Genomic DNA, 14,950 nt, shown 5'->3' on the forward strand with positions numbered 1-14,950 from the left:
GAGGGAAAAGATTTTATAACCGACCGTGTACCAGACTGGAACTTTAAGTGGTTTGTGTGTTACAAGCTGGCATTTTGTAAAGCCCGTTTGTTCTCCCTCAGATGAGCTCATTTCAAACTCTTTGCTGGCAGAGTCAACACTGATCTTACCTTGACCCACCTTTTCACACCAGGAAGCATAGCACCTGATAAAGATGTCTGACCGTGTCTCCCCAAAACAGATTGTATGAACACTACATACAGTTGGAATAGGTCTTCTTTTAATCTCTTTCTGGTCTACCAACTCCTACATCTTTCAATGTTCTCTTTAATCCAGGAGCTCCCAGCCTTTAAAAACTGAAGAGCTGCTCTGTCAGAGTTACTAGTTATTGTTTTGTGACCAACAGCTAGTGATAACACAAATCAACATCTGTCAAAACAGTTAAGAAAACAAGCAGTATTTTAGGGCTCCCTTAGCTTTGTTCCAGTCAGGGCACAGATCGATATGCTAATGTTTATCTAAATTACCAGTTAAGCCATGTGGTGACTTACTCAAATCAGAGGAGAGCCCTGGATTGAGTTCCGCTATTTTAACCCCTTCATAAGGGTGCTCCTCTGAAACACCAGATTTCCGGTAAGCGTATATGGTAAACAAGGGGCAGCACATGATGCGTGTCATGCCCAAGGCACTGGGCATTTTTAGCAGCAAACAGCGAAGTTAAACAATTAAACCAGGAAGTAGGAAACTCAATGCAGAAGGCTCTATTTTCTACAATTATCTTCTTTTGAGCCATTTTAAGGACACCACACACAGATTTTAAAAGTGCAAAAGATTGCACAGTTCTAATGTTTAGAAGAGTGTTAAGCTGCTGAATATTACCTGAAGGAGAACACGGACTTTCACTGAAGTTGTGAACTTCTGCTTCTTCGGAATACTGTATATTTATGTCCAAGGCACTACTGTTCCCATTCTGGTCCTCCATCATCTCAACATCCATCTCTTTATCATTATCTGAACAACAGCAAGGCAAGCATCTAAGCCATCTTTTCCACTTTAAATGTCATACGTTTGACAGGTCAGGAAAGTGGTTCTCCCACAATGCTGAATCTTATTGGGAAAGAAAGTTGTTTACTGGCAGTGGAGGAGGTCAGACTAGATGATCATGATGGTCCCTTCTGGCCTTAATGTCTACGAGGTAAAAATAAAATGCCTTGTCCAGACTGGGCTCAAGGTAGACAAATGACTGTGGAGACCCATGATTTTAGAAGTGCCACACACTCATAAAAGTGCAGCCTATTCAACCTCCTCTTCCTCCTTGTACCAGTCCACAATTTATTTCTGACTAGTTTGAGGGCACATGCTAAATATTCCTTGCTCCCCCTATATTTTGCGTTTTGGAGCAGTTTTCTCATAGAACTATCATTAATTTAGCTGTAACCAAAAAAAAAAAAAAAAAAATACAGGGTTGTTTCCCAGAACACATTTTTTAACCGAGTCAATTAAAAAAAGAAGAAAAAAGAAAAAAAAGAAAAGAATCAAGCTCAGTGTCCCTTTAAGGTAATCTCATCTTCCTGAAGACGATTCATGTCAGGTACAACAGCAGAACCTTAAGCACAGAATATGGTAAAAATAATTTGCATATTACCTTCTTTCATATTCCACAGTTTGCTTGCTGGGTCATATCCTGCTCGTTCTAGAGCTAGATGAAAGGTTTTGGGCCAGTTTTCCTTGTCTGACCTAGAAAGGCATTCAATGAGCTTTACTGCACCAGCCATTCTGCCTTTCAGTTCTCTGACCTGCGTAATGCACAAGCAAAGTTTGTGACTGCTTCCAAAATATCAAAAAGTGTGCCATTCAAAAGAGAACCATTGTTGAGCCTTTACAGGGGAAAGCTCTTTAAAGTTCTGTTGTGCAGCTACATAACTGTAGAGCACACCACGGTTCTGATCCTGTAAACACTTAAGCACGTGCCTAGCTTTACACGCACAGACAGCCCCACTGCACTCCACTGGACTAGTTGCAACTGTATAGTTACGTATGTGCTTAGGTGTTTGCAGGATGGAGGTCTAGGACAGCTTTCTGTTCCTCAGTTCCACAGTCTGTAAAGAGGGGATACTAATTACCATAGCAGGCCCAATTGAAGCTGTAATTTTGAATTGTCTAGCAAAGTGTAACTTAATCCGCTTTAAGAGCTTCATTTTTCTCTCTTAAATAGCATTACTACAACACATCTGTATCCCACTAAAGGTCTATATCAGCTTTGTGACTCTCTGCTCTATCCTTTTGGCCACATTAATGCACCCACACACACACACTGAAGAGGAGTGACAGAATGGCTCCCCGTTCTCGAGAGCTCTTTGGGAAGAGAAGCTTCTCTAGTGCATAAGTGTTTGCAGGACTGGGCCTTTATCTAGAAACAAGCACATTTAATATTAACCAAAATCCACATATTAGAAATTACAACTTGCATTTCAAACCCTTTTATTCACTGATGGGAACATGAACAATCCTGTAAGATCCATTTTCATAACTCTTAAGATGGTCTAGATTGACAGAAAGGCATAGCAAATTGGTTTCCTCTTTTACATACAGTATATATTTTTCATTTAAAATCCTATGATTCAATCTTGTGCTGATAAAAGTGGGCAACTGATAGTACTGGCTACAGCCAGTTATCCTGCAGATAAATAATTTTTTTGTGACCTGATGCAACAGTCAGGTCCCACTTGCAGTCATATCTATGGACATGTCACTGCCTATTTTTCTAATCAGAAGGAAATCACAGAATCATAGAATATCAGGGTTGGAAAGGACCTCAGGAGGTCATCTAGTCCAACCCCCTGCTCAAAGCAGGGCCAATCCCCAGTTAAATCATCCCAGCCAGGGCTTTGTCAAGCCTGACCTTAAAAACTTCTAAGGAAGGAGATTCTACCACCTCCCTAGGTAACGCATTCCAGTGTTTCACCACCCTCCTAGTGAAAAAGTTTTTCCTAATATCCAACCTAAACCTCCCCCACTGCAACTTGAGACCATTACTCCTTGTCCTGTCCTCTTCTACCACTGAGAATAGTCTAGAACTATCCTCTCTGGAACCACCTCTCAGGTAGTTGAAAGCAGCTATCAAATCCCCCCTCATTCTTCTCTTCTGCAGACTAAACAATCCCAGTTCCCTCAGCCTCTCCTCATAAGTCATGTGTTCCAGACCCCTAATCATTTTTGCTGCCCTTCGCTGGACTCTCTCCAATTTAGCCACATCCTTCTTGTAGTGTGGGGCCCAAAACTGGACACAGTACTCCAGATGAGGCCTCACCAATGTCGAATAGAGGAGAACGATCACGTCCCTCGATCTGCTCGCTATGCCCCTACTTATACATCCCAAAATGCCATTGGCCTTCTTGGCAACAAGGGCACACTGCTGGCTCATATCCAGCTTCTCGTCCACTGTCACCCCTAGGTCCTTTTCCGCAGAACTGCTGCCTAGCCATTCGGTCCCTAGTCTGCAGCTGTGCATTGGGTTCTTCTGTCCTAAGTGCAGGACCCTGCACTTATCCTTACTGAACCTCATCAGATTTCTTTTGGCCCAATCCTCCAGTTTGTCTAGGTCCCTCTGTATCCTATGCCCTCCAGCGTATCTACCACTCCTCCTAGTTTAGTATCATCCGCAAATTTGCTGAGAGTGCAATCCACACCATCCTCCAGATCATTTATGAAGATATTGAACAAAACCGGCCCCAGGACCGACCCCTGGGGCACTCCACTTGACACCGGCTGTCAACTAGACATGGAGCCATTGATCACTACCCGTTGAGCCCAACAATCTAGCCAACATTCTACCCACCTTATAGTGCATTCATCCAGCCCATACTTCTTTAACTTGCTGACAAGAATACTGTGGGAGACCGTGTCAAAAGCTTTGCTAAAGTCAAGAAACAACACATCCACTGCTTTCCCTTCATCCACAGAACCAGTAATCTCATCACAGAAGGCGATTAGATTAGTCAGGTATGACTTGCCCTTGGTGAATCCATGCTGACTGTTCCTGATCACTTTCCTCTCCTCTAAGTGCTTCCGAATTGATTCCTTGAGGACCTGCACCATGATTTTCCCAGGGACTGAGGTGAGGCTGACTGGCCTGTAGTTCCCAGGATCCTCCTTCTTCCCTTTTTTTTTTAAAAGATTGACACTACATTAGCATTTTTCCAGTCATCTGGGACTTCCCCCGTTCGCCACGAGTTTTCAAAGATAATGGCCAATGGCTCTGCAATCACAGCCACCAATTCCTTTAGCATTCTCGGATGCAACTCGTCCGGCCCCATGGACTTGTGCATGTCCAGCTTTTCTAAATAGTCCCTAACCACCTCTTTCTCCACAGAGGGCTGGCCATCTACTCCCCATGTTGTCATGCCCAGCACACCAGTCTGGGAGCTGACCTTGTTAGTGAAAACAGAGGCAAAAAAAGCATTGAGTACATTAGCTTTTTCCACATCCTCTGTCACTGGGTTGCCTCCTCATTCAGTAAGGGGCCCACACTTTCCTTGGCTTTCTTCTTGTTGCCAACATACCTGAAGAAACCCTTCTTGTTACTCTTGACATCTCTGGCTAGCTGCAGCTCCAGGTGCTATTTGGCCCTCCTGATATCATTCCTACATGCCCGAGCAATATTTTTATACTCTTCCCTGGTCATATGTCCAACCTTCCACTTCTTGTAAGCTTCTTTTTTATAGAAATAAATAGAAACCACATGTTCCTGTTTCTATCTGGGCTGTCAATTAATCGCGGTTAACTAAAGCGATTAACCCAAAACAAATTAACTTGATTAAAAAATTAAGTGTGATTAATTGCCATTTTAATCGCACTGTTAAACAATAGAATGCCAATTTAAATTTAAAAAATGCAAAAATATTTATATGTTTTCTACATTTTCAAATATATTGATTTCAATTACAACACAGTACAAAGCCTACAGTGAAATGGTGGTCAAAGCAGGATAAGGCATTAAAATGTTTTGCCTGTCAGTCACGTAAATACCTTGCAATGCCAGCTACAGTAGTGTCATGAGAACGCCTGTTCCCAGATTCAGGTGACATTGTAAATAAGAAGTGGGCAGTATTCTCTCCCATAAACATAAATAATTGGCTGAACAAGGAGGAGGACTGAGTGGACTTGTAGACTCAAGTTTTACATTGAGTGCAGTTATATAAAAAACAAAAATAAAATTCTACATTTGTAAGTTGTACTTTCACAATAAAGAGATTGCATTACAGTACTTGTATGAGGTGAACTGAAAAACCACTTTCTTTTGTTCATCTTTACAGTGCAAACATTTGTAATAAAAATATAAAGTGACCACTGTACACTTTGTATTCTGTGTTGTAACTGAAACCAATATATCTGAAAATTTAGAAAACATCCACAAATATTTATAATAAAAAAGTTATATTATTGTTTAACAATTTAATTTTTTTTAATCGTTTGACATCCCTAGTTTCTATATTATACAAACATATCTGAAGCCACAGTCAGGGCTACACAATCATAGAACTGTAAACTCTGCAAATCAAGTTGCAATTTTGATTTTGAAATGATACCTGCAGAATCTCTTCACATTCTCGGTCTATGAGACAAGTGTTTAAGAAAGGAATTATCTGTTCTGCATCAATTTCTCTCATCGTAGCTTCTATACGTTTCAGCAGCTGTCGATGTACTTCCAGGCTTTCAAGTTTTTGGAAATCCCAGTTTTCAATTGCCTCTCTCAGACCAGTGTAACCTTCAAGACAAAAGGGATGGGGCAAATTACACCAGCAAACACCGCTTTTAATTAAAACAGATATTTTGACCCAGGACTGTCTAAGAGCTACTGGGTGAACTGCAAACACATTTTGAAAAGGGGGTTGGGTTACCCTTACTGCTCCATAAAAAAAAAACCACACCCCCCCACCCCCAGAAAAGGCACCCTATCTTAAAGAAGTTTTAAGACTGCAAAGTCAAGCAAGAAAAGTTAGGAAATACCAACATTAATACTGCCTGTACAACCTTAACTCAACCCCCTGGTATGTATACAGTCTGATGCCGTCTTATTTTCCCCCACAGGACCTGGGCCTCGCTCAGGATGTTCTGCCATCACCACAGCTCCTATCGCTGCTCATGCCCCTCTCCCATCCAACTTCTGCTACGGCCCCTCTCTTCTCCTTGTTTCTAGCCTCTTCCCCATCTTCTGCCCTTCCTCCCTGCGTCTCTCTCCCCCCATACGTTCCTCACTCCTCTGCATTCACATCAAGCGGCTTCTTCTTTCCCCTCAGAGCACAGGAGAGAATATCCCTGTTCTTAGTGCTGGTACCCAGTGCCACAACTGATCTTGGTGGCAAAGAAGAGTAATTATGGGGAAAGTCTTCAGTCCAGGTATTTCTGGGAACAAGCCTGCTCAATTGCTCTGTGAGGAGGGACCACGCACATTCCAGTCTGCATGTAAGCAGGGGAATGGTCCTGCTATTGTGGGGAACTTTCCTGGCTTCTGCACTACCCTGGTGAAGTGGGCTAGCGAAAGAATCTGAGTCCTCACTCCCACTTCCTTTACCCAGAGGCCTCCCTGCCCTTGAGGGCTCCCTTTCCACTCCCCTGTCTGAGAGAGTCCTTGTAACCCTGACAAGGCTGGGCCCAGGATTCCTGGGGGGCTCGACCCCCAACCCTGCTATGGTCACCTAGGACAGGGGCCAGGGTGTCCCCACTCTGGGGTACTCTCTCCGCACTGGGCACTTCCCGGACCCACTGATCATTTTATTCAATTTAAAGCAAACGCAAGTTGTTTAATTAACAATTAATTTAAAAAAAATGAATAAGGAAAAATGGGAAAGGTTAAAAGGAAATCACCACCCTGTTCTGCGGCAGGGAACATTACAAACAAACAGTGTCTCTGGAACATCAGGGCACTTCACAGTCTGTTCCTTGTAGGTCCCAGGCCTCCTTCTCAGGCCCTGGCTGTGCTGCAGGGATGCTGCGGGTTGGACACTTGCAATGGTGGTGGCCACATGCCTCTGGGCTTTGGGTGGTGGGACCCTTCTTCCCAGCATCAGCTCCCCATCGGGTTAAGATCCCCCTCCCAGTCTGGCCTGCCAGGACCGTTGGCTGGGGGTGTCTTTCTGCGCTGGGCCCTTTGCCCAAGTTCCCCCTTGGCTGGCCTCAGTTGCTCACCACACCTGGTTCTGTGGCTGCAGCTCTCCTCCCAGCACAGGGATCTGCTCTCTCCCTGGGCTGTGTCTCCGGCTCAGGTTACAACCTTGGACAGGTCTGCCCTGTGGGCTGCTTCTGTAACTCTGCTCCCAGCTCTGACCTGCTTCCTGGGCTGCTTTTCTAGCCCTTCTGGTTGGCACAGCTCTGCTCGGGCCCCTGCTCTCTCCTTAGCTCAGCCCCACTCTGTCTGACCCTGGCAATTCCAGCTCACATGGAGGACGGGACCCCCCCCGGACTCCTGACTCACTGATTAGCCTGCCCACCCTGTCAATCAGGCTGACCTGGAGCATTGGCCTCTCCGCATTGTTTCTGGGGACCATCAGTCTCAGGCTCCTGATTCCCCGTCGGCGCTTCCCCTTTTAGTACTGGGAGCTAGCCAACCAAAACACCCCCACTGAATGTTAGTAAGGGGGCAACAATCCCATTCTCTCTCAGTTCCTATCAGCATGTAAGGGAACATGCTCCACGCAGGCTGAATGTTCAGAGACTTGGACTGCCAAAATTCTAACAAGCCTCTACTGGGCATGTGCAAACAGATTTTTCAAAGATTTATAAACTTGTCCAAATTTGGGAGGTTTTTCCTGGGAACAGCCAAAGATCCATTGCAGACACCAGACAGATCCCCTGCCAAACGTCAAGTCCCTGTTGCAAAACATAGGGGAGCTAGAGCTTCTCAATTAAACGGTCATTTTTTAGTCCGAGACTCAAAACCATCAATATGTTTTACAGACCAACACAGGAACAGAGAGAATGAACTCATGAGCCAATGTTTATCCTGCAATATAGACGATCTGAAAGCACTCATTGTGGGGGCAGAGGGTTAAACTACCCTCCGATCAGCTGGGCCACAGATACCGCCAAGCGGACAAAGATGTTCTTAAGTTATATGGAACACAGCTTTAAGATTCAGAAATTAGAGATTGTAGCCCAAGGAGAAGCTACCCTGGATCCACTTCTTACTGATAACAAATTTATAATAAAGTATGAAGAAGGAAGCTTGGAGCAATTGACAAGGAACTGCACTATTGCATAATAAAAAAGGAGTTCAAAGAATGCAGCAATAGCTTTCATGAAAGTAAGTTTTCAGGAGTTAAGAAGCCTAGTAAGTAAGGGTCCCAATGAGAGGAAGAGTTAAAATCCATTAGTATGGAAGAAAGCTGGCACACCCTGAAGGTACTATACTTATATTATTGCAATCTCTCAGATGCTTCAGAGAAAGCTGCACTAAACCTCCATAATGGACAATCATTTAATAACCTGCCCATATGGGAACTTTATTCCCATCCCTAGGCAATGAATAGCTGGCTTACATTCTGAAGCATGAGGCTTCACACCCCTTATACATATATTATGCAAATGTTAATTACCTGTAGATATTCTCACTATCCACATAAATGACTAATCCTTTTTTGAATCCTATTAAGCCCTTGGCTTCAAAGTGATCTCGTGACAATGGGTTCCATAGGTTAATTATACATGCTGTAAAAAGTGTTTCCTTTAATCATTTATATGCTTGTAGCTTTCCAGTTTCACTAGATGTCCCCATATTCTTGTATTAAGGCTGAAATTTTTTAAAGGAGGCATATGTACATAGGCACCCAAATCCTATTAAATTTGGATGGGAGTTAACTCCCTTAGGCACTTTCAAAAATCCCAGCCCAGGAGTCTGGCCAAAAAGGCCACTAAAGTCAACAGAAAGACTCCCATTGATATGAATGGGTTTTAAATCAGGCCTTATGAGAATTATGAATGCCCAATTCAATTCTTTATGCCTTTCTTTATTTTGCATACCTTTGCTACATCCTCTTGTTCATCTTCTCTTGAATCTAAATATCCCCAGTCTTTCCACTCTCTCCTCTTATGGAGTCTCCCCAGGCCTCAAATCACTTTCACTGTCAATCTCTGAACCCGTTCTATTTCTGAAGATATCAGACAAGATCTAAACACATTGTTATATATACAGACATACTGATTTATACAGTGGCAGTGTAGATTTAATGGTATTTTTTAATCCCAGATGGGCTGTGGAATAGTCTTCCAGGGGAAAGGGTAGAAGCCTCATTGCTTGAAACTGCTTAAGTCAGAATATTTACATATACAGAGTAGGCAACAATCCTGCTTTAGGAAAACCTAATGGGGCCTTTTCAATCTCTAACTTCTATGGAAGTCCTCCAGCAAAAATCGAAAGTGCAATGTGGGGCTCTCTGTATAGATCATACAGAAGTTGCAGAGAGCATACATATTTTTGGCAGTTCACTTAGTTGCCTGTGCAAACAATTAAATTACCTTCATGCCAGCTTAACAATTACATTTTAGGTGGAATTACTGATCTCCAAAAATCAAACAGGACGGTTGCATGCAAGCTAACTTAAAGTACATTGTATATTTATGAGTTAATCAAGAGTTGCATCATATTAAGATCAGAGGAGCTCTCCTCTCTCAGGTCAGAGGGTTTTAAATGCTACCTTATAGCAAACCTCTGGTCCTTCCCCCTACACACGACAGCTGGTGTTTATATCAGAGCATTTAGAGACCATTTGAAAATAAGTTCTTCAAGGCAGGGATCTGTTCCTTATTTGGCACAAACTCATCCATTATATAGCATTGTATACACCTCAGTGCTATGGAAATGAAATACAATGCTGATAAATTAAAAGAAGAGTGTTACATTTAAACTGTCATTTTAGATTTTGCAAACAATATTACTCTTTATAGGTAAATCCATCAAAGGGAGAAGGGAAACGTCTATGTATTTATTTTGTGCCTGACCATTTGAATGTGATCTTTACTCTGAAAAAAGACTAATAATGTTGGGGTTCCCCATTTATTATGTCTCATGGATCAAATTTCCTCAATTCACAAGTTAAAAGTTTTTTTCCTACTGACAATATTTGCAAACAGTCTGGGATATGAAAATCATGTATTCTTTCTAGAGCTATAAACTTTCTCCTAAGTTTTATAAAAAAACCACACCCCACCGCCACAAGCTTCTACCAACCAAAACAAGATGCCACTAAAAGCAGATTGCCCAGATCCTCGTAATATAAACTTCTTGCTTTGATCAGCACAGAAAACAATAATGACTTAAGTTGTCCTAATTAGGCTTTTGAGGAACTGATGCAGTTCATACCTCTCAGAGTTACTGTCTCAGGCTGTCTGCAGATGTCACTGCATCAGTTAGTTACATGGTTCACATTTTGCAGGTTTTCTTTGCAACCCTAAGGGCTAGAGATCTAATATTTGGGTTTTCGTTGGCTGGCTTTTTTGAGTTAAAAAAAGCGAAAGATTCTGGGACACAGAATGGTACAGGTGTCTGCACATGCCCATGTCCTATCTCACCAAGCTGCCATGAGCCAGCCCCAATTTAACCTCCGCTCTCAACCTCCAAGCTGACCCATCGAGCTACAAGATGGATTGGTGGAGAAGCTTGTACTGCTACGACTTGATCTATGGAATTAAAAAGGCGTTCACTTTCCAGGGTGGTCAGTCCAGCACCTTTCACAAGCAATAAATTCACACACACGACATGAAAAAGCAGGGGAAATGAAAACCGTCAGCTTCACCAACGAAAACAAACCTGCTGCATTCAGTGTATCTAGAAATCCCCGAAACCATCCTTCTGATTCGAGCTGCAGTAGAGAGTCAACGAAGAGTGCCGCAGCAGCAGTCAACCCCTCCTTCTGTTCTACAGTCTGAATTCTCTCTTTGGCATCTAGCGTGAAATCAGATATGAATAAGTCAAAATTGTAGATCTGGTGTGTGGACAGCAGTGGGGACTGCACCTGGTGCAGAATGCTGCAGGTGCTCAAATATTTCCTGGGTATATTTACACAATGGGTATCTGCTTTATACCGCACTTCCAGAGGCGAGGAGAGGAAGCATATACACTTTATGAATGGGAAACAATCTCTGGAGATGCACAAATTAAACCCAAATTCACACTGCAAGTTCTTGGTTGAAATTGAGAAAGCTGCCAAGGGGGATTTGGTCACACAAGTCTCACTGAAATTAATGCAAGCCCTGGGGAATCCAAGCCTGTGAGGCACTGTGTTACCCCTGCTAGGGTGACCAGACAGCAAATGTGAAAAATCGGGACAGGAGGTGGGGGGCCTAAATAGGAGCCTATATAAGGAAAAGGCCCCAAAATCCAGACTGTCCCTATAAAATCGGGACATCTGGTCAGCCTACTCCCTGCCTCCAGCAAGAGGGAGTCTGTCTTGGGGTAGCTGGGTGTCAGCTCCCTGGTACCACCAGCCTTTCAGCCACCCAAGCCCTGTCCTCTAGGCTATGCCAACCAACTTCAGTTTGTAGGTTAATAGATGTACCCTAATCCCTGAGGCCCTTTGAATCATTTCCATGTGATATCCAGCCCGATGCTGGCTAGTCCCTGATATCCCAGATCCTCTGCCCTCAAATATACACAGTACCCCAATTTACCAGTTTTATCTTAAACTGTGGCTCCTGCAAACCACACAGCACTTGTGAGCACTTATAATAAAACAAAATAAGTTGAAGAAACAGTAAAGATTTCACGGATATCTGATAGACCTGAGAGTGATGGCAACAAATGATTATGATAGAAAACGAAAGTAATAAAATGCGAACTTGAGTCTAACAAAGAAAGTCCCCCCCCCCCGCCCCACCCCCTCAACCCTCCAAATTTCCGTCTTTTGCAAAACTGGCTGGTTTCTTAAAAACCAGGAACCAAATGTTAAGGACAGCACCCCTGCGCTCCAAAGGTTCCGCCCCCCTCAGTGAATGGATGCAGAGTGCTTCTCCCTCCTGTGTTATCAGTATAACAACATCTTTATGTTTCTTTTCACAGACAGTGAACCCATCTTGTTGTAAAGTTCCCTTTTTACCTTTAACTGGTTTCAGTTGTTTGCATTTGCCTCTGATAGTTTCCATTCAAAGTCTTCGGACTTGTCTAGACTTCAAATGCAGAAGGTACACCGCTGTAGCCCTTCAGCATAGGCACTTCTATGCCAATGCGATGGGGTTCTCCCATCAACGAAGGTAATCCACTTCCCTGAAAGGCCATAGCTAAATCGACGGAAGAATTGTTCCATTGACCTAAAGTTGTCTACACAGAGATTTCGGTTGACTTAACTACGCTGCTCAGGGGTGTGAACTTTTCACACTCCTCAGTGATGTAGTTATGTCAACCTAATTTTTTAGTGTAGACCAGGCCTTAGTATTGCACAAGGCTAAATTGAGCCTTGCATTGCCTCACTAGCTAAACAGTGCAGGGTGACACTTCCCCTCTTGCCTGAACGGGCCACCACTGACACACATTATCCCCTGGTGACTAATTTCTACTTCATGTCCATAAAGCATACATTCAATAGAAATATTCCTTAAATACAACCCATATATACACAAAGACCATGTATTTTGCAAATTAAGAGCTTTCTGTAGATATCTTACTTGTTACTCTTTATAGATAAATACACGTGTTTGGTGTAATGAGTTTGTCAGGTCTGAGGTAAGAGTTGTTTGCAAAGAACAGGGGACCCGTTGCCAAGGAGTCGGTCACTGAGCGGTGTGGCTAAATCTGCTAACTGGCTTTGAAAATCACACGCCTTGCATTTCATATGATTTGTAAGGCACCTACCATATTCTGGGGCATTAGACGAATACTTTTCTATTAATCCCAAAGCTGTGTTTTGAGAGGAGTACCACCACATTAACCCATTTGCCGTTGTCATCTGCCAAAGTCTACGTGCACCAGCAAAAACCGGCAGCATTCCTTAATACATGGGTGTTCCATCATCACCATCATCACCTATTTGCATTGCGGAAGCACATTGGAGCACCAGTAATGGACTCATTGTGCTAGGTGCTATAGAGAAAACATAGTTCCTACCCAAAAGCGGGAACTGACACTTCAAACTCGTACATCAGGCAGCAATGAATGTTCATTTCCCCAGATACACAGTGCCAGGTATAGACAGAGCAACCAAGCACCGAAATAGAAAGACTCAGCCCAGAGTACAGTATGTCATATACAAAGCTCAAAAATTTCAGAACGGAAACTTCCTCTTCCTTGCAGTCCCCTCACTATATGCATTAAGCTACCATCAATTTAACAAGGGAAACTGTATTCTCCCATCTCCTGCTTCCTTTCTCCCATTTGAATTCTAGATCTATGGGCAATACAGCACAGAAAGAATTAAAGACCTGACCCTGCATCCATTCAGGTCAATGGCAAAGCTCCTAATGACTTCAGTAGTGGGTGCTAAGTGAGGAAAACTAAAGCTATATCGTAATTCAAGCATTTTAGGAGCAGTGTAGAGAGTTGCAGGGTACAGCGGAGGTTAATCATCTTTACAGATTAAAGGGACAAACCATCAACTCTCGCTGTACTTGGCCGAAAACATTTTGAAAAACCAATACTCAATAGAAATATCTTCATTAGACAGGATGTAATTAAAGAGGAGACAGAATGGGCAAACAGAAGTGGTGAGAGGGGAGAAGAGAACAGAAAACCCCACTAAGTGGCAAAACTGTCACCCACCACTTGCTCTCCAGCAGAGAAGCATTCATGAGAGAAGCAGGGATGGCGAGCCAGGGATGTCCTGGCTAAAGCATGCCCAGAGCCCCCACCCACAGCAAGCCCAGCATCTCACCATCAGAGAGCCATTCCTTCATGTTGCCCAGCACATAGGCAGGATTCAGTATCTTCTCAATGTACTGCCGATAGCACCGCAGGCCTGCTTTCTGCTCCGCAGTCATCTGTGCTCCAGTTTATTGAGCCAGTTGAACTCCTGTAGAACTAGTTCCCAGCTTTCCTTTTCATCCTTTGCCCTGGCTTCACGCTTGCCAAGGAGAGAAAAACCCTTCGGCACAACGCGCCCTGTAGCTGCAGCAGGTGGATGGTGGTGGCCCCTGCTCTGGGCTGCAGGCTGAAATCAGGGAAGGCAAGTTCCCCCTGACCTTTCCAAGAGGAGGGGGACAGCCTCGGCGGCGCAAGCTCACCACTGACGGAGACTTACTGAAAGTCAGCTGACTCAGAGGGAAGAGGAAAAACGTCCAAGCCACCGGAGGAGGAGGAGAAAAGAAACTAAGCAGAGCAGCAGAAAGGAAACTGAAACTTAGACCAAAAGCACAGGCAGAGGGAAGGAGCTAGATGCAGCCAATCAGGCTGCCAGGATAACCATCAATGAAGGACAGCAGTAGATGCAGCAAGCCACAGCATGGCAGCTAACAAGACTGCTTTCCACAAGTGCCTGCCCTTCAAAAGGGGGCACACACACCCTGCCACACGTGTGTGACAAGAATAGCCAGCGCTGTTATAACTAAGCTGAACAAGTTTTGGGAGGGATATTAAACCTCATGCTTTGGGATTTAAACCCATCTCAAACTATAAGAGATTAGGATCGGAACTAATGGGGGGGGCAGATTATTCCACATCTGCCTACTGCAAAGTGTGCATCTAAAGCATCTGTTAGTGAGAGGATACTGAACTAGCGGGACTTCAGGTCCGGTCTAGTATGACACTTCCTGTGTTTCTAAATCCATTAAAGACACAACAAATCCTTCAAATTCAGCAAGACCACAAGCTCCTTTAAGCACCTGCATGTTCCTCCCACCAAATGGAAACGGTCTATTAACATATTCAAAGGGCAGAATAATCAACCCAGCAAGAAAACTCAAAACCAAAGCAGGTCATCCCACCCATCCCCTTCCTCCAAAGACTCACATGGATGTTTAAATCAGGAGTTTATATAGACCAGCACATAAT

The 14,950-nt window shown here is 43.7% G+C and overlaps 1 protein-coding gene across 2 annotated transcripts in view; it reads right to left on the reverse strand.

Annotated features, from left to right (window-relative positions):
- The window catches only part of RIGI (RNA sensor RIG-I), a 37,040-nt gene extending 22,828 nt beyond the window's left edge, over nt 1-14,212 (reverse strand). The window contains exons 1-5 of one of the 2 annotated variants that reach the window (XM_084629731.1): nt 13,836-14,212; nt 10,784-10,918; nt 5,568-5,746; nt 1,625-1,775; nt 859-990 (exon numbers count right to left, since the gene is read on the reverse strand). In XM_084629731.1, coding sequence (XP_084485857.1) covers nt 859-990; nt 1,625-1,775; nt 5,568-5,746; nt 10,784-10,918; nt 13,836-13,941 — 703 coding nt within the window. In that variant the 5' untranslated portion in view covers nt 13,942-14,212. The remainder of the gene's footprint in view (nt 1-858; nt 991-1,624; nt 1,776-5,567; nt 5,747-10,783; nt 10,919-13,835) is intronic. The other variant, XM_084629732.1, reaches the window with a different exon arrangement.
- Between the last annotated feature and the right edge of the window lie 738 nt (nt 14,213-14,950).

This window comes from Lepidochelys olivacea (genome assembly GCF_965140295.1).
Source record: "Lepidochelys olivacea isolate rLepOli2 genome assembly, chromosome: 5".
NCBI classification, from domain to species: Eukaryota; Metazoa; Chordata; order Testudines; family Cheloniidae; genus Lepidochelys; species Lepidochelys olivacea.